The 26833-nt window shown below is 40.0% G+C and overlaps 1 protein-coding gene across 1 annotated transcript in view; it reads left to right on the forward strand.

Annotated features, from left to right (window-relative positions):
• KICS2 (KICSTOR subunit 2) overlaps window positions 1-22700 on the forward strand; it is a 34157-nt gene extending 11457 nt beyond the window's left edge. Inside the window, exon 3 of the mRNA XM_080662076.1 lies at window positions 19207-22700. Coding sequence (XP_080518202.1) covers window positions 19207-20023 — 817 coding nt within the window. The 3' untranslated portion in view covers window positions 20024-22700. The remainder of the gene's footprint in view (window positions 1-19206) is intronic.
• Window positions 22701-26833: the final 4133 nt, after the last annotated feature.

Here is a 26833-nt window from a genome sequence, read left to right on the forward strand (position 1 = left end):
TCCTTCTTGCCATCTGAAATTACTGTTATTTGCTCAGGGTGTGTTTTCTTTTCTCACAACTAGGATGTGAGCTCCATGGCAGCTTCTGTGTCTTCAGCACTTTGAACAGAGCCTAGCACATATAGGTGCTCAAAAGGTGTTTGTTGAATGAATAAGTGAATAGTTGATAAGTAGTGGAGAACCATGAAAGATTTTTGAAGATGGGAGTGTTCTTTCTCATCCTTATCTTAAACTGATTACTGTGGCACTGGTGGGTGGAATGGGATGGGATGGTAAAGGGAGTGGTCACAGGAGGGAAGGTTAGTTCAGCAGGCTAGTATGGTAGTCTGATCAGTGATAGGGCCTCATGGTTGCAAGACAGTGGAAAAGGAGATGAGGATGAGAAAAGTCTACAGGTCTTGGCAACAGGATAGTGGGAGTAATGAGAAGTTTATGTCAAAGGTGATTTGGAGGTTTTGCACCTTAAGTGATAATATTATTTACAGAATTGAGAAGTCAAGAGGGGCTGGCTTACCTGGTAGAAGGTAGTGAGCAAAATTTAGAGCAATTTGAGACTGAGTTGCTAGCATATTTTCAAGAAGAGATTCATTAGGTGGTTGGAAATGGTGATCTAGAGCTCAGGTGAAAAGGCAGAAACAGAAAACAATTGGAGGTCATCTCTATGGAGAAGTAGACTTCTTTTTGGTTTCAAAACTAACATATCAATGTTTCTGTTATACAGCAGCAATTGATTTTTAAGCTTGCAGTTAAACTGGGGGAAATATTTTTATGTAACTATTTTGAAGGAAAATATTGAACAACTACTGTATGTCAGGCACTGTGTAATACTCTCTTATATGATACCTGCTTTGAGATATAGGTGTAGATAGTTCTTCTTTAATGGAGTCTCAGAGAAGTTAAGTATGCCCCGGGCCATGCAACTTATCTTGAATCCCCCTCCTCTGTGACCCCAAAGCCCCTATTCTGTCTGTATGCATTATTGCTTGTATCAATAGTGAGATGCTCTTTATCCAGTCCAGGTAAATAATTCATCTCTGTTGATCATTTTGCAAGTCAATAAACAAGATCTATTTTTATTTCTTGAATAAATAATAAGACAAAGTAAGATTATGAAGTAATAGTCTTCTGTCATAGTAAGATGGAAAACATTGTAAGCACTTACTAACTTCCCTTGTGAAGAATAAGGGTTGTATACTGGGCAAAATCATGTAATGTACATCTTTTCTCTGAGCACAGATAGTTTGATTAATATATTATCATGTTTTTATTCTTTCTTTATAAAGTTTTTTCCTAGTTTTTTTTTAAATTTTGAAATTTTTACTCATCCAGAAAAGTTGCAAGAATAGGATAATGATATAGAATTGTAATATGACCAGTAAATCCCATTCCTGGATATATATATGCCCAATGAAAAATACAAAATGAGAACATATGCCCGCACATAAAAACTTTGACAGGAATGTTCATAGCAGTATTACTGGTAATAGCCAAAAGGTGGAAACAACCCAAATACTCATCAATGAATAAATAAATGTGGCATATCCATACAGTGGGGTATTATTTGGCAAATAAAAGGGATGAAGTACTACATGCTAGAACATGGATGAACCTAGTAAAATTATGCTACATGAAGGAAGCCAGTCATAAAAGATTACGTATTGTATCATTCCATTTATATTAAACTAGAGGCCCAATGCATGAAATTCGTGCAAGGGGCTTGGCCCTCGCAGTCACAGTGGCTTGCCTTGGCCCTCGCAGCCCCGGCTTCGTTCGGAAGGTCATTCGGCTATCCAGTCTACTGAGTATATTATGCTTTTATTATTATATTAGAGGCCCAATGCATGAAGATTTGTGCAAGAATGGGCCTTCCTTCCCCTGGCTGCTGGCACTGCCTTCGCTCTGGCCAGTAGTTGCCTTTCTGCCTTTGCTCTGGTCTGGAGCCGCCTTTCCGCCTTCCCACGCTGCCCAGAGGCCCGGAGTGGCTGGGGCGTTGCGGAACGCCCCCGGCCGCTCGGTGCCTATGTATGCAAATTAACCCGCCATCTTTGTTGGGTTAATTTGCATACTAACTCCTGATTGGCTGGTGGGTGTTGTGAAGGTATGGTCAATTTGCATCTTTCTTTTTTATTAATATAGACTAGAGGCCCGGTGCATGAATTCATGCATGGGTGGGGTCAGGGCAGATGGGGCTAGTGGGAGGTTGGCCTGCCAGCCCGCCCCTATGGGGTGGGGCGAGGCTGATTGGGAGCAGGGCTGGCTGGGGGAGGGGCTGCAGGCAGTTGGCCGGCTGGCCCCGCCCCCTGGTCGAACTCCCATTGGAACTCCCCATTGAGGGGACAATTTACATATTAGCCTTTTATTATATAGGATATAGATGTCCAGAATAGGCAAAATCATAGACACAGGAAGTAGATTACAAATTCGTAGACACAGAAAATGGTTGCCAGGAGTTGGAGGGCGTGAGGGAGAATCGGGAGTGACTGCTAATGTATATATGGTTTCTTTTTGGGGCCATGAAACGGTTCTAAAATTATACAGTGGTGATGGTTATACAACTCTGACTACATTAAAACCATTGAATTTTATAATTTAAAGGGTGTATGTTATATATATGAATTAAATACCAGTAAAACTGTTGCTTAAAAAAATTGTACAATGATATATTATTTTTCTAGATTCACTGTTATTAAAATTTTGCCACGCTTGCTTTATTTCTCTCAGCATATAATTTTATTTTCCTGAGTTGTTTGAAAGTCAAATGCGAACATCATGCCATTTCACTCCTAAATACTCCGTTGGATCTTCTAAGAACCATACAAAACTATAACATAGTCTCCACACAAAACATTTAACACTGTTTTCTGCCATCATCTAATATAGAGTCCATATTCAGATTTCCTCAGGTGTCCCCAAAATGTTCTCCATAGTTGTTATTTTTATTGTCTTGTATTTTTGAACTTATGATATATTCTAAATTTTATTTTTATTAATTTTAATAGGTAATACATGAACATGGGTCAAAATTTTTGAAGCACAAAAGAATTCATAGTGAAAAGTCTACCTGCTGCCCCCTGTCCTTTAGCTACTTAATTCCCTTCCCAAGAAGCAATAAATGTTAGCAAGCTCTTCCTGTCATGCCAATAGTCCTTGTATGTAAAAAAACCACATTTTCTTTTTATAAACAAACTAGAGGCCTGGTGCATGGATTCAAGCATGGGTGGGGTCCCTCAGCCTGGCCTGTGCCCTCTCGCAATCTGGGGCCCCTTGGGAGGATGTCGGGCTGCTGGATTTCAGCCCGATCCCTGCAGGCCAGGTCCTATGGGGATCAGGCCGAAACCCAGCAGTCCTACATCCCTTGAGGGATGTAGCAGTGCTGAGGTGGCAGGTGGCCGGGGAGGAGCCCCAGCTGCCTCCGCCCGGTAGCACTGCCAAGGAGGCAGGAGAGGCTCCTGCCCCCACAGTTGCACTTGCCAGCCATGAGCCTGCTTCTGGCTGAGTGACGCTCCCTCTGGGGAGCGCACTGACCACCACGGGCAGCTCCTGCATTGAGCGTCTGCCCCCTGGTGGTCATTGCATGTCATAGAGACTGGTCGACCGGTTGTTTGTTCTTAATGGTTGCTTAGGCTTTTATATATATAGATTTTACATGTGTACAAATTTTCTGTTTGTAAATGTATTCTTTCTCAAATCTGATTTATATATGTATATATTTATTTAAATAAAGTAATTGTTTGAAAACCAAAAACTTAAGTACAGTTGGAGATAATGATTCTCAAGGGGAAGAGATCTCATGTGGTGATTGCTAAAGCTAATGTGAGAGTGGTTTGCTGACCCATCTCAGAGATTAAGAAAATACTAATTCCTGGGCCCCTCCTCTCTTTCCCTAAGAGGGTAAAATTTAGTGATTCTAGATTGGGTGCCCTGAAATGTGTATGTTTTAAAAGTTCCCTGTGATACTGATACATAGTCTGCATGAAAAAAATTGTTTGGAAAAATAGGAGAAAGATGCCAACGCTAGGATACACAGAGTATTGAACCTTACAGATATGTGTGCATGGGTATATGTGTGCATGTGTGTGTCTCCTAGGAATGATTTAGCTGTTTTTGTTTTTATTATATTAAATTTGTGACCTATCTATCATCTTTGAATGTTCTTTGAAACATCCCTCTTCTCAGAGGCTTGTGAATTTCTCCCATTTTCTGCAAAAGCCTGGATTGCATTCTTGAAACTCCAAGGGCAGCACTTAGCTGTGCCCAGCAGCCTTCTGATTGGATGCTGATGGAATCCAATGGAACTGGGTTGCAATACCATGCATGGTCAATGGGTGTTTTCATCAGCAGTCTCCATCTTCTACCCTTGCTACCTTTCTCTAATCATTAGGGAATTACTGATCACAGTTACATCCTAGCCTGGAAACTATCTTTATTAGAGGCTGTGGGTTAATTTGAACAACATAAAATTCCTTAGTTAAGAAATTCTAAAAAATAGAACATCCTTTTTTCTACAGTTTTTTTGATTTGGCATCTGTGCTACACCAAGTACATTTCTTTTATGGTCCCAGTGTTCTAGAGAAATAATTAATATTTTGCTATTCTGTTGTATTGAATGAGTTAATCTTTTTCCCAAAGGACCCAATTTATCTTTCAGGAAATGCTTACTTGCCCCAATATATCTGATCTATGTCAGAACACTTAAAAAAATTGTGTGTGAATTTTTCATGTTTAAACCATGGACTGCTTTTGTATTAAAAAATTAACAAGCATAATATAATATAGCATGGAGTCTAAACCTCTGGTCCTGACATGTCCAGCCTGCTTTCAAAGATGAATGGAAAGCATGTTTGGGGTTTTTTCTCTGCAAGCCAGTGTGTTAGAGTAGAAAGGTGTTAAAGGTTTCCTCTTTTGGTAAACATTACGTTATTATACAAATACAAATCTTGTTTAAGAATCACAGTCATTTATGATGCTGCCTTTCAAATTGAATAATTAACATTACTCATATAAGAGTTTTTGTGTGCCTTCTAGAAGAAAAACATGAACTTGGCTTGTTTAAGATGAGAGTGTCTATTATTCCTTGAATACTCTTGAGGAGAAATAGAACTGGATTTCTCTCCAAGGAAGCATCAATGAAATCTTTTTTGAGTCTGTAGAATTTGTTTTGACTTTATTTACCTGTTACATACAGTGAGCATAAAAGAAAATTCTGGCTAATTTTGTTTTGTGGTCAAAACAAAACTGGTAGATTTAATGCAAATTACTCTCCTAAATCAAGAATGTAGCTTTTAAGAAATAATGCTTTTAAAGAAGTAAACAATTATTCATACATTAGAGAGCTTTTAAAAATCCCTCTGGTATGGGAATAACACACCATTCAGTGATTTTTTTATTCTTTAATCATAATTTTATAGCTAGAATTTAAAGAACCTTTTTTTAGTTTCATAAAACTTTTGTTTGCATTTTTTATCTGAATGCTTCAAATGGCAGAATTCTCACCAAAGGCAGAACTGTGATTTGTTAAGTCTTTATGCCCTTTTTTTTCTTCAGAAAAAGATTTGTGATGTATGATAAGACTGTTAATAAAATAGTTGTGTAGCTCAACAGGGTTAATTATCCCTCACTGAAAATTTTCTAAGCAAAACCAATAAGAGTGCAGTTTCTGTGAGATGCCTTCTACTCTAGACACTTGACCTGCCTAATCTTAATAGTGCAGACTGAAGGCCTTTTGTGATCTTGCCCAGCCTACCTTTTCAAATTCATCTAAGGCCCATCTAATGCCTCAAATTGCAGCCAAACTCTTAGTAAAGAGGAAGAAGCCCCAGAGAAATCTTTCCCCATTTCCTACCTTGGTTCATATTATTTATTTTGCTTAGAATGTCCTCGAATTTGTAGAGGTGGCAAAATATCTTTTTTCTCTATCCTTCTAAGTTCTCAGCTGGGGTCCCTTTAACAAAAGACAGATTGCCCTAGCTGGTTTGGCTCAGTGGATAGAGCATTGGCCTGTGGATTGAAGGGCCCCAGGTTCGATTCTGGTTAAGGGCACATGCACAATCCCCAGTGGGGGGGCCTGCAAGAGGCATCTGATCAGTCATTCTCATCATTGATGTTTCTATCTCTCTTTCCCTCTCCCTTCCGCTCTGAAATCAATAAATATATATATTTAAAAACACACACAAAAGACAGATTAACAAGAGAAAAGCATACAAAGGTATTGAATATAAATTTTACATGACAGGGAAGCCTTCATAAGAAATGAAGACCCAAAGAAGCTGTTTAACTTAGGTGTTTTTGTGCTAGATTTGAATGGAGAGTCGTGGAAAAATGTACTAGGAGGAAAAAGGGTGGGAGCTAAGTGTAGTAAACTGGGGGTAACAGCAGGCCTGTTCATTCAGCTTCCTCTCTGTGTTCCTTAGTCTTTGGAAATAAGGATGCTACTTTACTCAGGGAATGAGGATGGCACCTTTCACTTGAGACTTTTATTACCTGAATCAGGGAAGGGTCAGAAGTCCTTCCTGGGCATATGGGTTTTTCAGATTCATTCAGTATAGAAATTGTTAAAGATTCTGTTTACCTTGGTTCATTCATCAATTTAAATGGAGACTATAGCCAAGAAATCAAAAGGCTAATCGGAAGGGAAGCAGTGGGAGAATTAGGAAAGATCATCAGGGCAAAGATGTATCATTAGAGAGACCCGACTAAGAGCATCCCACACCCTCACATTCCCAATTACTATATACAAATGTAAAGGTTGGATAATGAGGAAGGGAAAAAAATTGATCCATTTGGAATACAGTGTTGAAGGAGAGCTCTACAGATACCTTGGGCAACCAGAAAGACTAACTAGTAGGTCTTAGAGAAAATTAAGCTTGGAACGTCGAGGTAGGCAAAAATAACAAAACTGAAGCTGTCCTACTTCAGGCACATCATGAGAAGGCAGGGTTCTTTGGAAAAGACAGTAATGCTGAGATAAATAGAACGCAGCAGGTAAAGAGGAAGACCAGTTATGAGATGGAATGACTCCATAAAAGAAGCCTTAGGCATGAGTCTATAAGAGCTGAACAGAGTTATTGAGGACAGGATGTTGTGGACATCACTCATCATAGGGTTGCCAAGAATCAGAACTGACTCAAAGGCATGTACCATATTTTTGAGGAGCATGTTCTGAATCCCATCACATTGTTCTATCATTTATCATTTAGCTATTGCTACAGTCATTCTGTATAACCACCACCCCAAAATTCACACAGGCTAGCAGGTCTATTTCGAGAGTTGTGTACCTGGGTTAATCGTAGCTGGGTAGCTTAACACTGTTGGTCTCACTAGGCTTGGCTTATTGCTGTGAGCTTTGAGCTTAGTCTGCTCCCCGGTGTCCATTCTGAGCCCGAGGTTAGAGTGGGATCAGCTATTCGATGGCCATGGCCAAAGTGCAAAAGAACAAGCCCAGCCAAGCTCATTTTAAGCCTTTGCCTTCATCAGATCTGTTAATATCTCTTTGGCCCAGTGCATCCATAGTCCAGGGTGGGGAAAAGACACTCCTCTTCTGGTGGGAGAAGCTCCAGAATCACATGGCAAAGGGTGTGGAATCAGCGTTGGTTACAAATTGGGACCAGAAATGTAAGCCATCATCGTCACATAGCTAAATTGTACCTGCTCCTTTTTTTTTTTTTTTTTTAATCCTACCTGCTCTTTAAGCTTTATGGCTCAGCTCAAATCCTGTCTCCTGTAAAATCTTTCAACCAAAGGAATTGCTCCTCCTTCTAAACAAATGTGTATCCATTATAAATACCTCCTTCTAGCATGGAGGGTCCTGCAGGGAAAACTTCTGGCTAATTCATGTAAAAACTAGTAAACTAATTATTTTAAATGAGAGGATATTACAGGTTTGTTTTTTTATTGTGGTAACAAAATTTAGCATTTTAACCATTTTTAAATGTGCAGTTTTGTGGCACTTAGTACATTCACATTGTTGTGCTACAGATTTATTTTTAATCAGGCTTCTGACTCCTCACATGCATGGCTTGTTTTGGAAGGAACTCCTTGATAGGGATTTACAGAGGAAGGAATGCATTTGTGCATGTATACTCTCTCTTTTTTTTTTTTGGTTTCTTATTTTTTTTTTTAAATAAATCTTTATTCATATTATTACAATTGTTTCTCCTTTTTCCCCCCATAGCTCCCCTCCACCCGGTTCCCACCCCACCTTCTGCCCTTACCTCCCCCCCACTGTCCTCATCCATGGATGTATGATTTTTGTCCAGTCTCTTCCTGAACCCCCCCCCCATACCCCTTTCCCCCTGAGAATTATCAGTCCACTCCCTTTCTATGCCCCTGATTCTATTATATTCACCAGATTATTCTGTTCCTCAGATTTTTAATTCACTTGATTTTTAGGTTCACTTGTTGATAGATATGTATTTGTTGTTCATAATTTTTATCTTTACTTTTTTCTCCTTCCTCTTCTTTAAGAATACCTTTCAGCATTTCATATAATACTGGTTTGGTGGTGATGAACTCCTTTAGCTTTTTCTTATCTGTGAAGCTCTTTATCTGACCTTCAATTCTGAATGATAGCTTTGCTGGGTAGAGTAATCTTGGTTGTAGGTTCTTGCTATTCATCACTGAAAATTTCTTGCATAGTTTCTGTTGAGAAATCAGCTGACAATCGTATGGGTGCTCCCTTGTAGGTAATTAACTGTTTTTCTTTTGCTGCTTTTAATATTCTCTCTTTGTCTTTTGCTCTTGGCATTTTAATTATGATGTGTCTTGGTGTGGTCCTCTTTGGATTCCTTTTGTTTGGGGTTCTGTGCGCTTCCTGGACTTGTAAGTCTATTTCTTTCACCAGGTGGGGGAAGTTTTCGGTCATTATTTCTTCAAATAGGTTTTCAGTATCTTGCTCTCTCTCTTCTTCTGGCACCCCCATAATTCTGATGTTGGTACGCTTGAAGTTGTCCCAGAGTCTTCTTACACTATCTTCAACTTTTTGGATTTTTTTTTTTTTTTTGCTTTTTGCTTTTTCGGTTGAGTGTTTTTTGCTTCTTTGTATTTCAATTCTTTGACTTGATTCTTGTGTTCCTCTAGTCTGTTGTTGGGTCTCTGTATAATATTTTTTATTTCAGTCAGTGTATGTTTAATTTCTAGTTGGTCCTTTTTCATATCTTCGAGGGTCTCGTTATATTTATCGGCCTTTTCTAGGATATTCTTGAAAAGCCTTATAACCGTGGTTTTGAATTCTATATCCAGTCGTTTGTTTTCCTCCATTTCTTTCATTTGTGATCTGTTTCTTTGACGCCGCATTTTCACTGCTTCCCTGAGTTGGTAGGGTAGATTTGTGTGCTAGGTTTCCTATATGGCCCAGTGGGTCTGCCTCCCCAGTTAACCTGAGGTGGACACTCTTGGTGCACCCCTTTGTGGACTGTGTGTACAGCCTTGTTGTAGTTAAGTCTTGATTGTTGTTGGTATCACTGGGAGGAATTGACCTCCAGGCCAAATGGCTGTGAGGATCAGCTGTGTCTACGCTGGGAGAAGTTCGGTGCTGGAGACAGCCTTATAGGATTAGACTTGCCAAATTGCAATAGCCTCTGTGCTCAGCTTGGATGGGGTGGAGTCTCAGGGCGGAGCAGACAGTCTTGGCTTCCAGTCAGCCTTGCCCTTGCGCACGTGCGCGCCTGCAGACCTCTGCCTTCCCCGGCTCCCGAGTCTCTGCCCGAGAGTCCAGATTCCCCCCACAAGAGCGTGGGTCCGCAGGGGCTCGCCTGGAACTGGGGTTCAGTGCAGTCAGATTTGGGGCTCAGTGCAGTTAGGAGCTTCGGACTCCCTTCTGCTAGGGAAAGCCTGTGGCAACCTCCGCAGCCTTAGTGCGCACTGGCGCGCGTGCCTCCAGAACCCCTGGGTGCCTTTCTCTCTACCTGACAGTCCAGACTCCCCCTGTATGAGCCTGGGTCCATGGGGTTTCGCCCGGGACTGGGGTTCAGTGCAGTCAGAACTGGAGTTCAGTGCGTTCAGGGGCTTCCTTCCCCCTTCCGCCAGAGAAAGTCAGCCAGGCTCTCAGCCGCCCTTCCTCTCTGCGTGCACAAAGACCCTTTGCCGTACCTCCAATTCTCTGTGAGCTTTTCTCTTTCCTTCTAGTTGTAGAATTTTCACTCAGCCAGCTTTCCTGTGGTTCTGGATGGTGTCCGTTCTGTCTTTTAGTTGTAGTTTTGAAATTGTTGTGCGAGGCAGCAGTTTAGGTGCTTACCTATGCCGCCATCTTAGTTTCTCCTCTATACTCTCTCTTTTTCTGGCCTTTTAAAAAATTGATTTGAGAGAGAGAGAGAGAGAGATTGATTGATTTCTTGTTCCACTTGTTTATGCATTCATTGGTTGATGCTTGTATGTGTCCTGACTGGGGATCGAACCTACAATTGGGACTATGCTCTAACCAACTGAGTACCCGGCCAGGGCTTTTTAAAAAGCATATGTTCTATGCAAATAGTTGTCAATTTATTCTGTATTCAGACTCATTCAAGCTTGTTGCCATAGCTAAGATGTATTTTTGGATTACAACAATTTAACAGATTCCCCTATAACAGCAGTTTTCTACCAGTATGCTGCAAGAACAATGAAAACATGCAATACCTGGCTGTTTAGTTGGGGGCACTGATCTCTTTTCTCTTAGATTGTCAAATTTTAAAAAATCACAACAGCCATCTGGTGTGAATAAATCAAATTATACCTTTTTTTTTTGTCAGATCGGAAAAATATGTATTTTTTTATATGCCACAGAATTTCAGTAATTAGTTTATATGTGCATTGAAATGAAAAAGTTGCAAATTGCTGCCCTATAGTGTGGGTTGTGAATAGGTATGAAGCACACAGCAGAATGGAAATGGGGAAATGATACATCATAATGCTAATCTCAAAGTCTTGGCAGAATAATTTTAACATGTATTTGTAGCTCTTCTTAAAACTGAAAAATAGCTTCAACATTCATATGCATCCTAATAAATGTTGAGCATTTAAGCACTTTTAGTATATATTTATACTTGTTCAGAATTTTTTCCTGAAGGTTTGTAATATAATTCATGTTCTTTCAAGGAGAACATTGGGGATATAATGATTTCCAACTGGAAGTAGAAAAATAACAGTATTATTTGTGGTAGCATTTTCTCCAATCTCATGCCATTTTCTGTTATTAGCAGTCTTGCTGTGTTTCTAGTTCCTTGGTAAATTTTCCTGATATCCACAGTTATAGAATCTTGTGATGCTTAATGCTCATTAAGTGTTAAGGGGCCTTAGCCTTTTAGGCCAAGGGTGTGGGAGCATTTTTTACAATTCAAAGATTTTGTGTGTCTGTGTTAGACTTTTCTTTTTTTATTGTTTCAAGTATTACATGTAGTAGTACATATATCTCTTTTTTTTTCCCCATTGACCTTCCCCCAGCCTCCCCTACCCCCTGTTGCATGCCCTCATCCCACCCCCCACAGTGTCTTGTGTCCATTTGTTGTGCTTATATGCATGCATACAAGTCCTTTGGTTGATCTATTTCCCCCCTCCCCAACACTCCCCTGCTTGCCCGCTGTAAATTGACAGTCTGTTCGGTGCTTTACTGCCTCTGTATCTATCTTTTTGTTCATCAGGTTATAATGTTCTTTATTATCCATAAATGAGTGAGATCATGTGGTATTTCTCTTTCATTACCTGGCTTATTTCACTTAACATAATGCTCTTCAGGTCCATCCATGCTGCTGCAAATGGTAAGAATTCCTTCTTTTTATAGCAGCATAGTATTCCATTGTGTAGATGTACCATAGTTTTCTAATCCACTCATCAGCTGATGGGCATTTGGGCTGTTTCCAAATCTTAGCTATGGTGAATTGTGCTGCTATGAACATAGGGGTGCATATATCCTTTCTGGTTGGTGTTTCTAGTTTCTTGGGATATATTCCTAGAAGTGGGATTACTGGGTCAAATGGGAGTTCCATTTTTACTTTTTTGAGGAAACTCCATACTGTTCTCCACAGTGGCTGCACCAGTCTGCATTCCCACCAGTAGTGCAGGAGGGTTCCTTTTTCTCCGCATCCTCGCCAGCACTTGTCGTTTGTTGATTTGTTAACGATTGCCATTCAAAACAATGATGGTACCGCATTGTTTTGATTTGCATCGCTCGGATAATTAGTGACTTTGAGCATGTTTTCATATGTCTTTTGGCCTTCCTTCTGTCTTTTTTCAAAAAGATTCTATTTAGGTCCGTTGCCCATTTTTTTATTGGATCATTTATCTTCCTTTTATTAAGTTGTATAAGTTTCCTGTAGATGTTGGAGATTAAACCTTTATCAGTGATAACATTTGCAAATATGTTCTCCCATACAGTGGGCTTTCTTGTTGTTTTGTTGATGGTTTCTTTTGCTGTACAAAAGCTTTTTATTTTGATGTAGTCCCATTTGTTTATTTTCTCTTTAGTTTCCATTGCCCTAGGAGCCGTATTGGTGAAGAAATTGCTTCGGCATATGTCTGAGATTTTGCTGCCTGTGGTTTCCTCTAGTATTTTTATGGTTTCCCGTCTTATGTTTAAGTCCTTTATCCATTTTGAGTTTATTTTTGTGTATGGTGTAAGTTGGTAGTCTAGTTTCATTTTTTTTTTTGCATGTATCTGTCCAATTTTCCCAACACCATTTATTGAAGAGACTGTCTTGACTCCATTGTATGTTCATGCTTCCTTTGTCAGATATTAATTGAGCATAGTGGTTTGGGTCGATATCTGGATTCCCTATTCTATTCCATTGGTCTATATGTATGTTCTTGTGCCAGTACAAGGCTGTTTTGAGAACAGTGTCCTTGTAATACAGCTTGAAATCTGGTATTGAGATCCCACCTACTTTGTTCTTCTTTCTCAGGATTGCTGTGGCTATTCGGGATCTTTTTTTATTCCAGATGAATTTTTGGAGAGTTCTTTCTAGGTCTGTGAAATATGCCATTGGTATTTTAATGGGGAGTGCATTGAATCTATATATTGCTTTGGGTAGTATGGACATTTTAATGATGTTGATTCTACCAATCCATGGACATGGTATGTACTTCCATCTGTTTATGTCTTCCTCTATCTCTTTTTTCAGTGTCCTGTAGTTTTCTGCGTATAGGTCTTTTACCTCCTTAAGTTTATTCCTAGGTATTTTAATTTTTTTGGTGCGATGGTAAATAGGATTGCTTTTTTAGTCTCTCTTTCTGTAAGTTCACTATTGGTGTATAGAAATGCCATAGATTTCTTGGCATTAATCTTGTATCCTGCTACATTGCCGAATTCATCTATTAATTCTAATAATTTTTTGATGGAGTCTTTCGGGTTTTTTATGTACAGTATCATGTCATCTGCAAATAAGGACAGCTTTACTTCTTCTTTTCCAATTTGGATGCCTTTTATTTCTTCTTCTTGTCTGATAGCAATGGCTAATACTTCCAGTACTATGTCGAACAGGAGTGGTGAGAGTGGGCATCCCTGTCTTGTTCCTGTTCTTAGAGGAAATGGTTTTAGTTTTTGCCCATTGAGTATGATGTTAGCTGTGGGTTTATCATATATGGCTTTTATTATGTTGAGGTATGATCCTTCTTTTCCCACTTTGTTGAGAGTTTTTTATCAAGAAAGGGTGTTGGATTTTGTCAAATGCTTTTTCTGCATCAATTGATATGACTGTGATTTTTATCTCTCAATTTGTTTATGTGATGTATCATGTTTATTGATTTGCAGATATTATACCATCCTTGCATTCCTGGGCTAAATCCTACTTGGTCATGGTGTAGGATCTTTCTGATGTACTGCTGGATCCGATTTGCTAGAATTTTGTTGAGGATTTTGGCATCTATGTTCATGAGGGATATTGGCCTGTAATTCTCTTTCATTGTGTTGTCTTTATCTGGTTTTGGTATTAGGGTGATGCTGGCTTCATAGAAGGACCTTGAAAGTGTTCCTTCATCTTTTGGAATAGTCTGAGGAGGATAGGTTTTAGTTCTTCCTTGAATGTTTAGTAAAACTCTCCTGTGAAGCCGACTGGCCCCAGGCTTTTCTTTGCTGGAAGCTTTTTGATGACTGCTTCAATTTCTTCCATAGTTATTGGCCTATTGAGATGTTTAGATTCTTCCTGATTGAGTTTTGGAAGGTTGTATTTTTCTAGGAATATGTACATTTCCTCCAGGTTGTCCAGTTTGTTGGAATAGAGTTGTTCATAGTATTTTTTAACAATCCTTTGTATTTCTGTGGGGTCTGTTGTTATTTCACCTCTTTCATTTCTGATTTTGTTTATTTGGGTCCTCTCTCTTTGCTTCTTGGTGAGCCTGGCTAGAGGTTCATCAATCTTGTTTATCCTTTCAAAGAACCAGCTCTTGGTTTTATTGATCTTTTGTATTGTTTTTTTTGGTCTCTATGTTGTTTATCTCCGCTCTGATCTTTATTATTTCCTTCCTTCTGCTTACACTGGGCTTTTCTTGTTGCTCTCTTTCTAACTCTTTGAGTTGTAGGGATAGGTAATTTATTACCATTGTTTCTTGTTTTTTGCAGTAGGCTTGTAGAGGTATGAACTTCCCTCTCAAGACTGCTTTCGCTGTGTCCCATAGATTTTGGGTTGTTGTGTTTTCACTGTCGTTTGTTGCCATGATGTTTTTTATTTCTTCTTTGATCTCTCTTGGGCATGCTGTTTAGTCTCCATGTGTTTGATTTTTTTGGATTGTTTTTATTGTATTTGATTTCCAGTTTTATGCCACTGTGATCTGAGAAGATGCTTGATATGATTTCTATCTTCTTGAATTTGAAGAGACTTTGCCTGTGACCCAATATATGGTCTATCTTTAAAATAACCCATTTGCACTTGAGAAGTATGTATATTCTATGGCTTTGGGGTGAAATGTTCTGAAGATGTCAATTAATTCCATCTGGTCTAGTGATTCATTTAGGATTGATGTTTCTTTGCTGATTTTTTGTTTAGAGGATTTGTCCAATGGTGTTACTGGGGTATTAAAGTTTCCTACTATGATTGAATTGCTCTCAATCTCTCTCTCTTGATATCCTCCAGGAGTTTTTTTATGTATTTGGGTACTCTTATATTGGGTGCGTATATGTTTACCAGAGTTATTTCTTGTTGGATTGCTCCCTTTAGTATTATGAAGTGGCCTTCCTTATCTCTTGTCATATCCTTCACTTTGAGATCTAATTTGTCAGATATAAGTATTGCTACCCCAGCTTTTTTTTCATTTCCATTCGCCTGAAAAACCTTTTTCCATCCCTTCACCCTCAGTCTGTGTGCGTCTTTTTTTCTGAGGTGCGTTTCTTGTAGACAGCAGATATATGGGTCATGTTTTCTTATCCAAGCCGTTACCCTATGTCTTTTGATTGGGGCATTTAATCCATTTACATTTAAAGTTATTATTCATAGGTTTTTATTTGTCGCCATTTTTATTCTTTACCCCTGTGTTCCTTCTTCGCTTCCTATTTCTTTCTTTCTTTCTTTTTTTTTTTTTACAGCAGACCCTTTAGCATTTCTTCAATTGCTGGTTTGGTGGTAATAAACTCCCTTAATCCTTTTTTGTCTGAAGCTCCTGATTTCACCTTCAATTTTGATTGATAGCCTTACTAGGTACAGTATTCTTGGATTCAGACCCTTCTTTTGCATGACTTTGTATATTTCATTCCACTCCCTTCTGGCCCGATGAGTTTCTGTTGAGAAATCAGTCGCTAGTCTGATGGGGGTTCCTTTGTAGGTAACTTTCTGTCTCTCTCTGGCCCCTTTTAAGATTCTTACTTTGTTGTTGGTGTTTGCCAGTTTGATTATAATGTGCCTTCACGTCGGTCTTTTGGGGTTCATTTTGCTTGGGACTCTGTGAGCTTCTTGGATTTGTGTGGGTTTTTTCTTCCCTATATCATGGAAGTTTTCTGTCATTATTTCTTCAAACAGGTTTTCTATTCCTTGCTCAGTTTCCTCTCCTTCTGGAAACCCTATTATGCAGATGTTGTTTTGTTTCGTGTTGTCCCTAAGTTCCCTTACGCTCTCCTCCTGCTTTTTAATTTGTTTTTTTTCTAGAAGCTGCTCTACTTGGGTATTTTTTCCTACCTTGTCTTCTAGCTCACTGATGCGGTCCTCTGCTTCTTCTAGTCTACCCTTGATGCTTTCTATTGAGTTTTTTACAGCAGCGATGTCATTTTTCATTTCTTCTTGGTTCTTCTTCATTTCCTCTTGGTTCTTACACATATTGTTGAATTTTCCTTCCATTCTTTTCAGCCACCTTATGACCATTTCTCTGAATTCTTTCTCTGGAAGGTTGCTTGCCTCCATTTTGTTTACTTCCTTTTCTGGTGATGCCTGCTTTTCTGTCATTTGTGGGCAGTTTCTTTGTCTCCACATGGTCTCTCTTCTCCGGGTGTCTGTTTATGTAATTCTCTCTCTCCTTCTCCCAGGCAAAATCTGACCTTTCCGTGGCAGAGTGTAGAGCTCCTCTGAATCCACATGCTTGCGCCACCTGAGGACTGGTGTTCTTGGGTTCGCAGCTGTTCGGTGGGTTCCATATTTGTAGATTCCCCGGGCTTTACAGGCGTCTGATAACATCCACTTTCCCTTTCAAGATGGCGCAGACTCTGTGTCCGATCCGGTTGCTCTGGGAGGGAACAGGGGGCTGCCTGGTCAGGGGAGCCCTGTCCAGTAGTCCCCCACAGTCTTCCTGGTGTATAGCTGTCCCTCAACTCACCAAAAAACATTCCCCATGCAACCACACACTCTCCCTTTGTTTTCTCACTCACACACTGTCTTGCAGTCTGCCTTTCCCTCGGCAGCCATCTTCTGTTCTCTGTGTTAGACTTCCTTAATGTTCATTCAGAAGCATGTCATGTTTGAATAGTCCAAATTAGTTAATTACTTAAGCACCTGAGCTAGAGGACTTGAGATCTGTTTTATCTTTCTGATTCTTTGAGTATATTATTAGACTAGCTCCTCCACCTATGTTTTTAGCTTCCCTATCTTGAGGGTAAAATGCAAGTAACAGAAAAAAAACCCAAAATATTGTTGTCGTGGTGTGAGTAACTACATCCTGTTGATCACATGACACTCAGTTCTGGTCTTATAATGTCCAACCTAGTATGGCTCTCTTAACCATAATTTCTTTAATTAGTGTGTCAATACATTTTTTAAAAACTCTAAGTATACTTGTGATAATTTTTTTCCTAATTATTTAATTGATAACTAGCATTTTCCCTTTCAACTGGGGCCAAAACAGCTGTGTAAGAGGCTTTTCTCATTGACAGTGAAGCAGTGAAATCCCATGGCTCGGGCCTGTAAATCATCTCCCGAGTTGCCTGGATATGCTCAGTAAATGGTCCATTCTGTCCATACCTTTCAAATGGGTCACTTGCTAAGCAGATTCCTGCAACTTTGGCAGATGCTTTGGATCTTTAGGAAAAATGTAAGGGCTTGATGTAGGCACCTTGAGAAGGGGGGTACACCATGCTCGGCAGACACTGAACCTCCTTGGCGCTTCTCAGAAAAAAACAACAACACAAAAACAAAAACAAAACAAAAAACTGAGTAAGAAAGCTCTAAGTAGAGCTTCCATACACAGATGATCTCCTTAGCCATTCTATCTCATTGTTACAGAACTTCACTTAGATCATAAGCAACAGGAAGAATCAATGGGACAGAAACTAGGGTTCAGCCTGGGAATGTCGGAGAGCCGGTTTCAGCCAATCCCTGCAGGCCAGGCTGAGGAACTCCACCAGTGCACGAATTCGTGCACTGGGCCTCTAGTTATTAAATATCAAGAGTATACTAGACATAGGAAGGGTAAATAAGAAGTTAAAAACAAAAGCCTTTTATTTGTATATGTGTGTGGTGTGTACTTAGTCACAATATAAAGCATACTTCTAACTGTAGATCATGGGCAAAAAATTTTTTTAAACATTTTGTCTAGAACAAGTAGAAATGAAACCACCCTACTACTTTGACCTTCTTTATAGTATCATTGCATTTCTAATTATTTACTTAATGTCACTATTTCTCTAGTGAGTACAATGGGAATTCGACTCAAGCTAATAAGGGACCAGATTACTCAAGCCTTCTTAAGGATTTTAGATTTTACCCTAAGATAAATGGAAAATGACTGAACTGTTATATATTTTTTGTTTAGCTACCATTTTATTTTTAGACGTGATTAAATATAAAGGGAATTTGGGAACTAGGATTGACTGAGGGCTTTTTGGTAAATGTTCTATTCCTTTAATAAACATTTTCTGATTATATGTTAGGTTTTAGGAATAGGTTTATAGTCTATACTCCTATCTGAAAAACAGGTTTAATAATACTTATAGAGTTACTGTGAACATTAAGTTTAGCATATTATGTACACAGTCAAGAGATGTTTTAGTGACCTTTTTATTACTTGCACCTCTTTAAGACCACATCCTAAAAGGAAGATGCCTTGTTTTGATGATAATGTTAGTTATAAAATTACCAGAATAAATAAAATAAGTTGAGAATGATAGCTACTTTAATTTCCCTGTAGTTGAAAAGAAGGTAGCTACTACTCTCACTTTTTTTTAAACATCATGCTATTGCCCTAGGACAGTGGTCGGCAAACTGCGGCTCGCGAGCTACATGTGGCTCTTTGGCCCCTTGAGTGTGGCTCTTCCACAAAATACCACGTGCGGGCACGCACGTACAGTGTGATTGAAACTTCGTGGCCCATGCGCAGAAGTCGGTTTTCAGCTCTCAAAAGAAATTTCAATCGTTGTACTGTTGATATTTGGCTCTGTTGACTAATGAGTTTGCCGACCACTGCCCTAGGAGAATATGATGATGATCTAATTCTGAAATGGTAAAGTTATGTCAGGATGAATTTTTTTAAAACATGTTTTTATTGATGTATTTAGAGAGAGAGGAAGGGAGAGGGAGAGAGAAACATCAATCAGCTGCTTCCTGCACACCTCCTACTGGGCAATGAACCTGCAACCCAGACATGTGCCCCAACAGGGAATCAAACCGGTGACCTCTCAGTGCATCGGATGACGCTCAACCAACCGAGCCAACCAGCAAGGGCCAGAATGAATTTTTTAAATAAGTGAACATGGGATCCTTCCATTTTTCCTTCCCCTGTCCCCAAATATAATATTATTTATCTGACCACATTTCTTTTTGAGGGCAGAAAACGTCAACATGGAGTAATATTTCCACTTATTTCTATTAATTTCCCTTCCCCCTTCAGATTTCACCACCCTATCCTCAGCTCTTTGGAGAGCAGTTTCCAGCTGGAAGTCGATGTCCTGAGTCATCTCCTGAAAGCCCAGGCTCAGGTCTCAGAGTGGAAGTTCCTGCCGTCTCTGGTTAACTTGCACAGCGCTCACACCAAGCTGCAGACCTGGGGCCAGATCTTTGAAAAGCAGCGGGAGACCAAGAAACATCTGTTTGGAGGGCAGTCTCAGAAGGCTGTTCAGCCCCCACACCTTTTCCTTTGGCTGATGAAACTCAAAAACATGCTTCTTGCCAAATTTAGTTTCTACTTTCATGAGGCACTGAGCCGACAAACGACTGCTTCAGAAATGAAAACGTTGACTGCAAAAGCCAACCCAGACCTGTTTGGAAAGATTTCCAGCTTCATTAGGAAATACGATGCTGCCAACGTGTCTTTAATCTTTGATAACCGAGGGTCTGAGAGCTTTCAGGGTCACGGCTATCACCACCCCCATTCCTACAGAGAGGCCCCCAAGGGTGTGGACCAGTATCCAGCCGTAGTGTCTCTGCCCAGCGACAGGCCTGTCATGCACTGGCCCAACGTCATCATGATCATGACGGACCGCACCTCCGACCTGAACAGCTTGGAGAAAGTGGTTCACTTCTACGATGACAAAGTTCAGAGCACCTACTTCCTAACCCGCCCAGAACCCCACTTTACCATTGTCGTCATTTTTGAGTCAAAGAAATCTGAGAGAGACTCCCACTTTATTTCCTTCCTCAATGAGCTCTCACTTGCCCTTAAGAACCCCAAGGTTTTTGCAAGTCTGAAACCTGGATCCAAAGGTTAGCAGGTTATCTATGCGAAAGGTTTTCAAGAGAAGAAATTGTGTTCTTAATTGCTCTAATGATCTACAGTGGTCTGTGATTAGGGTTTCGATCCACTCATGCTTCTTTCAGAGCTAAATTAAAGACAAAGCCTCCCTAATTGTGTCACACACTTTATATGCAATTAAGGCCAATTAAGTAAAGTATCCAAAGAGTAATCTAGGCCAGTGGTCGGCAAACTCATTAGTCAACAGAGCCAAATATCAACAGTACAACGATTGAAATTTCTTTTGAAAGCCAAATTTTTTAAACTTAAACTTCTTCTAACGCCACTTCTTCAAAATAGACTCGCCTAGGCCGTGGTATTTTGTGGAAGAGCCACACTCAAGGGGTCAAAGAGCCACAGTTTGTCGACCACGGATCTAGGCTACAGTATATCTCCTTGGTACAGCAAAGTACTCTCAGTATTTTCTCCTGTTTTCCTGTATTTTATGTAGACTGAATATTTATTAACCTTTGATGTTTCTTTCCAGATGTTTCTTTCCAGACGTTTTATATTCCAAACATTGTGTTCTAATGCCATTCCAAACACCCGCTCCTTTCCCCTCCCACCCAGATAAGTAATTGGGATAAGATATTAAATGGCTATTTTAGAATTAAGGATTATATGTTTCTTATCTCCTAAACTAGCCAGTTAACAGAAGTTACTAGTTTTATGATTCTTATCTACAAATGAATATTTTTGATGCCAAAATTAGAGTCTTGGTGAGAAATGCCTGCCAGTTATTAAAGTTGAAGGTAAATCAGAATAGTAGGGTAACATCAGATCTTTCCAGTTCAGAAGACCCTATGGCAACTTTAATAGCCATGGGTTCTTTTGGGGTGATCTACACACCTAACTGCATTTGTTTTTACCCTTATAAAGTTTGAATGTTTCACTCTGGTTCAAAGTCAGCATAAGCCATTATGTGGGATATTTTCACATAGTATCTGCTTGGCTTTCTGTTTATCACCTTTCTGCTGAAATGTATGTTCCTATTTGGCTCCACCCTTGGTTATTTTTAGGCTGAAAAAGCATGTAGTCTCGGTTTTTCTGTCTCTCTTAAACATTCATGTGACTTAGCCTACTTTTATAAAATCAAAATGGAATCGCCGCTCTTGCTAAAAATCAATTGTGCATTCAAAGGACCTCTTCATACTTGTGTAATCAACTCAGTACTTCAGCACATCTGAACTTGGGATTCATGTCTGTCTCCTCCAAATATTTTTAGAAGTAGTGCTACATCTTAACACACGCTGCCTTAACCCTTTTCTTCAGTATGTGTTCAGGAGGAAGAAGACCTTCACCTCTAGCTAATTGATTCAGAATAAAAATAAGCCACAAAGAGCAATTGAGTTATTATTTGCTATTTCCTTAGAAGCTTGTGTGTCATGTACTAGTAATAGTCCAATCAGTCCTGTTTCTCATGATTGCTCAGAGTGACCAAGCGGCTAAGCCGGCAGCATTGGCCGAGATTAGAGGAGTCCCTCTGAGTCCAAAGGAGGCCCCCCTGAGTCTGGACTACTTGGAGGAAGAACCCACTGACCTATTTTCTGGGGAGAACATGTGCTTTCTTTTCTTTCTTTTTCCCTTTTAAAAAAATTAAAGTCATATGGTTTGTAAAAAGCCAGTTTGCTTTAAATAGAAAGTAGTGATTTACCTCTGCATTTCATTCACTCAGGTTCTATAAAAATCTGAGCAGACTGTACAACTTTGACCTTACATAAAACATTGAAAACAATTGGAACTAAAAAGTTAAATCATTTTTCCTCCCTTTTGTGCTTTGCTAAGAAGCTGAAAAACATTCCTCGGTATGCATGTACTTTTTTTTCCTAGATAAAACCACCATTAGCCTTAAAATATGCTTCATTATAACATGGAGAAGAGTGTAAATAAACATATATACAGTACTTAAATACTCGCCTAGGACATATTTGAATTGTATATTTAAACATATTTTGGTTCAGGCCGAGAAACAAAGTCATTTTACTCTGAGATTTGTCCTCTAAATTCAGTAATGAAGTGATCTGTAAAGTGTATGTTTTGCTAATTGGAAGAGTAAACCTACATATTTTCCACAGACTGCTTATTTTGAAATTTGTTTCTAAACCACAACTTGATCGATTCTTATGGGTAACCAAGAGTGTGGTCAACACTGAGTTTGTGAGTCCAGCAAGGAGTGTTGTGTGTTAGGATGCTGTTTGAACACAGAATGAACCACTACCTTCTCTTAGGTCCAGCCTGGTATCTGACGGTGTCTTTTAGGGAGTGTGTGAAAATAGAGCCTGATTCTTAACTGAGGAACCAAAATCCTTTACATAATCACTTTGCACATTTGGACTTATTGGAGAAAATTTACTTTCAAGAAAGAAAATAGTTGGTAATTCACTGCACTCCCAGGAGAGTCACTCAGATGAAGTTTAAAATACTGTGTCCACCCTTAGATCCAGCAGCAAAATTGCAGTTTTGTTTCTTTGGCAAGTCAGCCTATGAACTTGACTTTCTTATCTGTAAAATGGGGATAAGGAAATGTGGGCTCTTTTTCAAAGACTACATATGTAAGAATGGGATGAGATCATGGAGTGTAAAAAAGGCTCAGAAAACATACTTGGGTTTGAAAGTTGTATCAATAAAAGATGGACCGCTCTTTCCTTAAACTCAAGGCCTCTCCTGTTCTCGTTTTTCTCTTTGGGTCTGTGACAAACCTGTGCTTAGTCATAGGTTTGAACAGCACGTAACTAGTGTAGAAGAGGAGGCAGATAAATGCCCAAGCAACCCACCCAACTCTTCTTAATTTAGAATCTTTATGGTTCTTTGTTCCCAAATCTTTTTGGTTGGTGGGTAGCATCACTTCAGTCCTTCTATATTCAAACTGTTTTGTTTTTGTCTATCAATTCCTGAGAGCGGTGTGTTTAAGTCTCCAACTGTGATTGTGAATTTTCCCTTTATATCTGTCAGTTTTTGTATTTTGAAGCCCCTTTATTAGGTTGGTACACATTTATGATTTTTCTGTCTTATGTATAAATCACTTATAAAATTTGCTGCTTTATCTCCATTACTACTCTTTGCTTTGAAGTCCATTTTTTATGATCATTCCAGCTTGCTTGTGCTTGCTATTTGCATGGTATGTTTGCATGGTATGTTTTTCTATCCTCCACTTAACCTATTTGTATCTTTATTTTTAAAGTGTCTAGCAGTGGTTCTCAACCTTTCTAATGCCGTGACCCTTTAATACAGTTCCTCATGTTGTGGTGACCCCCAACCATAAAATTATTTTCGTTGCTACTTCATAACTGTAATTTTGCTACTGTTATGAATCGTAATGTAAATATCTGTGTTTTCCGATGGTCTTAGGCAACCCTGCTAGCGGTTCTCAACCTATGGGTCGCGACCCACAGGTTGAGAACCGCTACTGTAGAGCCTAAGACCATAACTGTAATTTTGCTACTGTTATGAATCGTAATGTAAATATCTGTGTTTTCCGATGGTCTTAGGTAACCCTGCTAGCGGTTCTCAACCTGTGGGTCACGACTGTAGAGCCTAAGACCATCGGGAAACATAGATATTTACATTACAATTCATTAACTGTAGCAAAATTACAGCTATGAAGTAGCAACGAAAATAATTTTATGGTTTGGGGTCACCACAACATGAGGAACTGTATTAAAGGGTTGTGGCATTAGAAAGGTTGAGAACCACTGGTCTATAGTAAGATCTAAAGAGAGAAGACATTAAAAAGAGTAGTAACCAACTCTGTGCTCTCCAATATGACAATCTCTGCCTTTTTGATTGAAGTATTTAGTTCACTTTTCCTGTGGGTTGTTTGTTTTTTTTTACAGTCAGGATTTTGCTGATGGTATCATCAAACCATCATTTAACATGTATTTCTACTCCCACCCCCTTCATATTTGGAGTTAGATCAAGAGGTCTGATCAAGTTTGGTTTAGTTGAGTTTTATAGTATTAGTGTTGTGCATTTTATTAGGAGGCAGCTAGTATCTGGCATTACCAAGATCAAAATGGTGAAGTGGAGAAACTTACCTCTATTTGGTTACCTTGAAGAACATTTCATATAGGAGTGGCTGGATAAATGCTTGATTCTTATGCCAGTTTTAAAAATAATGAGTTTCCTTAGCACCTTCCAGAGACATCAGGGAGTTTTTTTTTTTAATGTATATGAATTGATGAGCATTTCCACCTCTTAGATTTCACCTTCAATTTGCAGTAAAGCAGCCATTTTCCCCCCTTGTAAATGGGGTAAAAATACTATGACCTTCCCTTATTTCTTCTTCGTGGTGAATTTTCTCTCTTAATTACCATTGACTATTTTCCTCCACTTTTTCCCTCCTCTTCTCCCTTCCCTCCTTTATCTCCCTCCCTCACCTAGTTTCTAATATCTTCCTCACCAATTTCACATTAGTCACCTCTTTCCCATGCCCCGGGGAGCCAGGACATACTCCCGTGGTCTCTGACCCAGTTTTGGAAAGCAGCATCTGAAAGCATTTATTTTGATGGTTTTACAACTAGTTAATCTTTTTCAGTCAGCAATGGGAATACATAGAGGGGAAAAGTTCTTCCATATTGCCACAATTAAGCTCATCCACTTCATGAGCACCCAAGACTTTTAGCCAACTGCAGCCAAGCAGGGCTATGTGTATTAAGCAGAAGATCATTCTTAGTCTATTTGCTGTAATTCATCTGTATAAAAACATCACATTACCTTCTGATTTTGTTTTCCCTTTAAGTAAACGTTAAACAAAATAGATTTTTTTCTTATCTGAGAAAGGAAAAACATGCAACCTGACTCCCAGAGAAAGCCCTGTAGGTAGAGTTTAGCAATTCCCCCTCTACTTTTTCTACCAGGTTTCTGTTAGCAATGCAGTTATTTCATGGCCCTTTGCCTGAATGATTCTAAGCTGCTTCTCCAGAGGAAATGAATCGGAGAACTAGGCTTGATGTGCACTTCTGCCTTTGGAGACGTCTCTTGATATTGTGTAAATTGGTAAGGGTTCATTAATACAAGTACTTGGAATTGTCTGCATATTTTTCAACCTGGAGTTTTGTTTTTTTAATATATTTTTTATTTGATTTCAGAGAGGAAGGGAGAGGGATAGAGAGAGAATTCTCTCTCTCAATGATGAGAGAGAATCATTCATTGGCTGCCTACTGGGCGGGATCGAGCCCGCAAGCTGGGCATGTGCCCTTGGTTGGAATCGAACCTGGGACCCTTCAGTCCGCAGACCGACACTCTACCCACTGAACCAAACCAGCTAGGGCCAACCTGGTTTTGATAACAAAGTCTGTTTCTGAGATACTTAAAATTTTAAACCATGTGGTATGCGTCAGATATCAATGCTAGAAAACAGAGAGACACAAATGGGTTTCCATGTTGGTAGCCCCCTACCTAATGTCAGAACCTGGGAATAGGATTCTGAGTGATGGCTTACCTCAGGGAGGGTCATGAGAGACAACTGCTTTGGGGTGCACTCTAAAAGGGGATTGCTTAGACATGCAATTAGACGTGCAGTGACAATGACAGGAAAATGTAGGGTCACCCTTGACATTGATCTAGTAGAGAAAGGTGGTCATTGGGACCTTGGTTAACTTTGTCCCTAGGGGGGTGAATTCTGCTTTTGCTGATATCAAAAACTGTAGAGAAATTCCAGAATCCAGTTAAGTTTGAAAATCATTTGATCTGAGGTTTATAGTGACTTAGCTGATCAAACTTTTAGATTAGGCCTAGACTTAACTGGTATTTTATTTTTCATCTGACGAGATATGGCAGTCTAGGACACCCCTTGACACCTTGTTCTTAGTCTCAGTCACCCAGCCCCGTGTTAGAGAAGTCCCCAAAGCAGAAGCAGATAGAGTATATGAATGACACTTTCTGGTATTCAACATTCATTTGACATCAACTATGCTAAGGGTGGTGATACAACAGTCAACCAAGACAAACATGGGCGTGCTTGGCTGGTGCTGGTCGTGAGGTGAGCTCTGGGCAGGCCAGGAGCTCAGAGAGCTGTAAATAGAAAGCCAATGAATACTCTTCAAACTTGTTTTACTTTCATACCTCTCTACCAATTTTGGAAAAATCATGACACCTTAATGGATTTTCTTTTTAAAATCTGAAATCATTATAATTATACTAGAAGCCCGGTGCATAAAATTCGTGCATTGGGGGGGGAGGGTGTCCCTCAGCCCAGCCTGCACCCTCTCCAATCTGGGACCCCTTGAGGGATGTCCGACTGCCCGTTTAGGCCCGATCCCTCTCACAATTCAGGACTGCTGGCTCCCAACTGCTCGCCTACTTGCCTTCCTAATTGCCCCTAACCGCTTCTGCCTGCCAGCCTGATCACCCCCTAACCACTTCTGCCTGCCAGCCTGATCACCCCCTAACCACTTCTGCCTGCCAGCCTGATCACCCCCTAACCACTCCCCTGCCAGCCTGTTTGCCCCTAACTGCCTTCCCCTGCAGGCCTGCGTCCCCCCCAACTGCCCTTTCCTGCAGACCCAGTCACCCCCAACTTCCCTCATCTGCTGGCCGAGTCACCCCTAACTGCCCTCCCCAGCAGGCCTAATCACCCACAACTGCCCTCCCCTGCTGGCCATCTTGTGGTGGCCATCTTGTGTCCACATGGGGGCAGCCATCTTTGACCACATGGGGGCAGCCATCTTGTGTGTTGGAGTGATGGTCAATCTGCATATTACTCTTATTAGATAGGATAGAGGCCTGGTACACGGGTGGGGGCCAGCTGGTTTGCCCTGAGGGGTGTCCTGGATCAGGGTGGGTGTTT

This window comes from Plecotus auritus (assembly GCF_963455305.1).
Source record: "Plecotus auritus genome assembly, chromosome: 3".
Lineage (NCBI taxonomy): Eukaryota > Metazoa > Chordata > Mammalia > Chiroptera > Vespertilionidae > Plecotus > Plecotus auritus.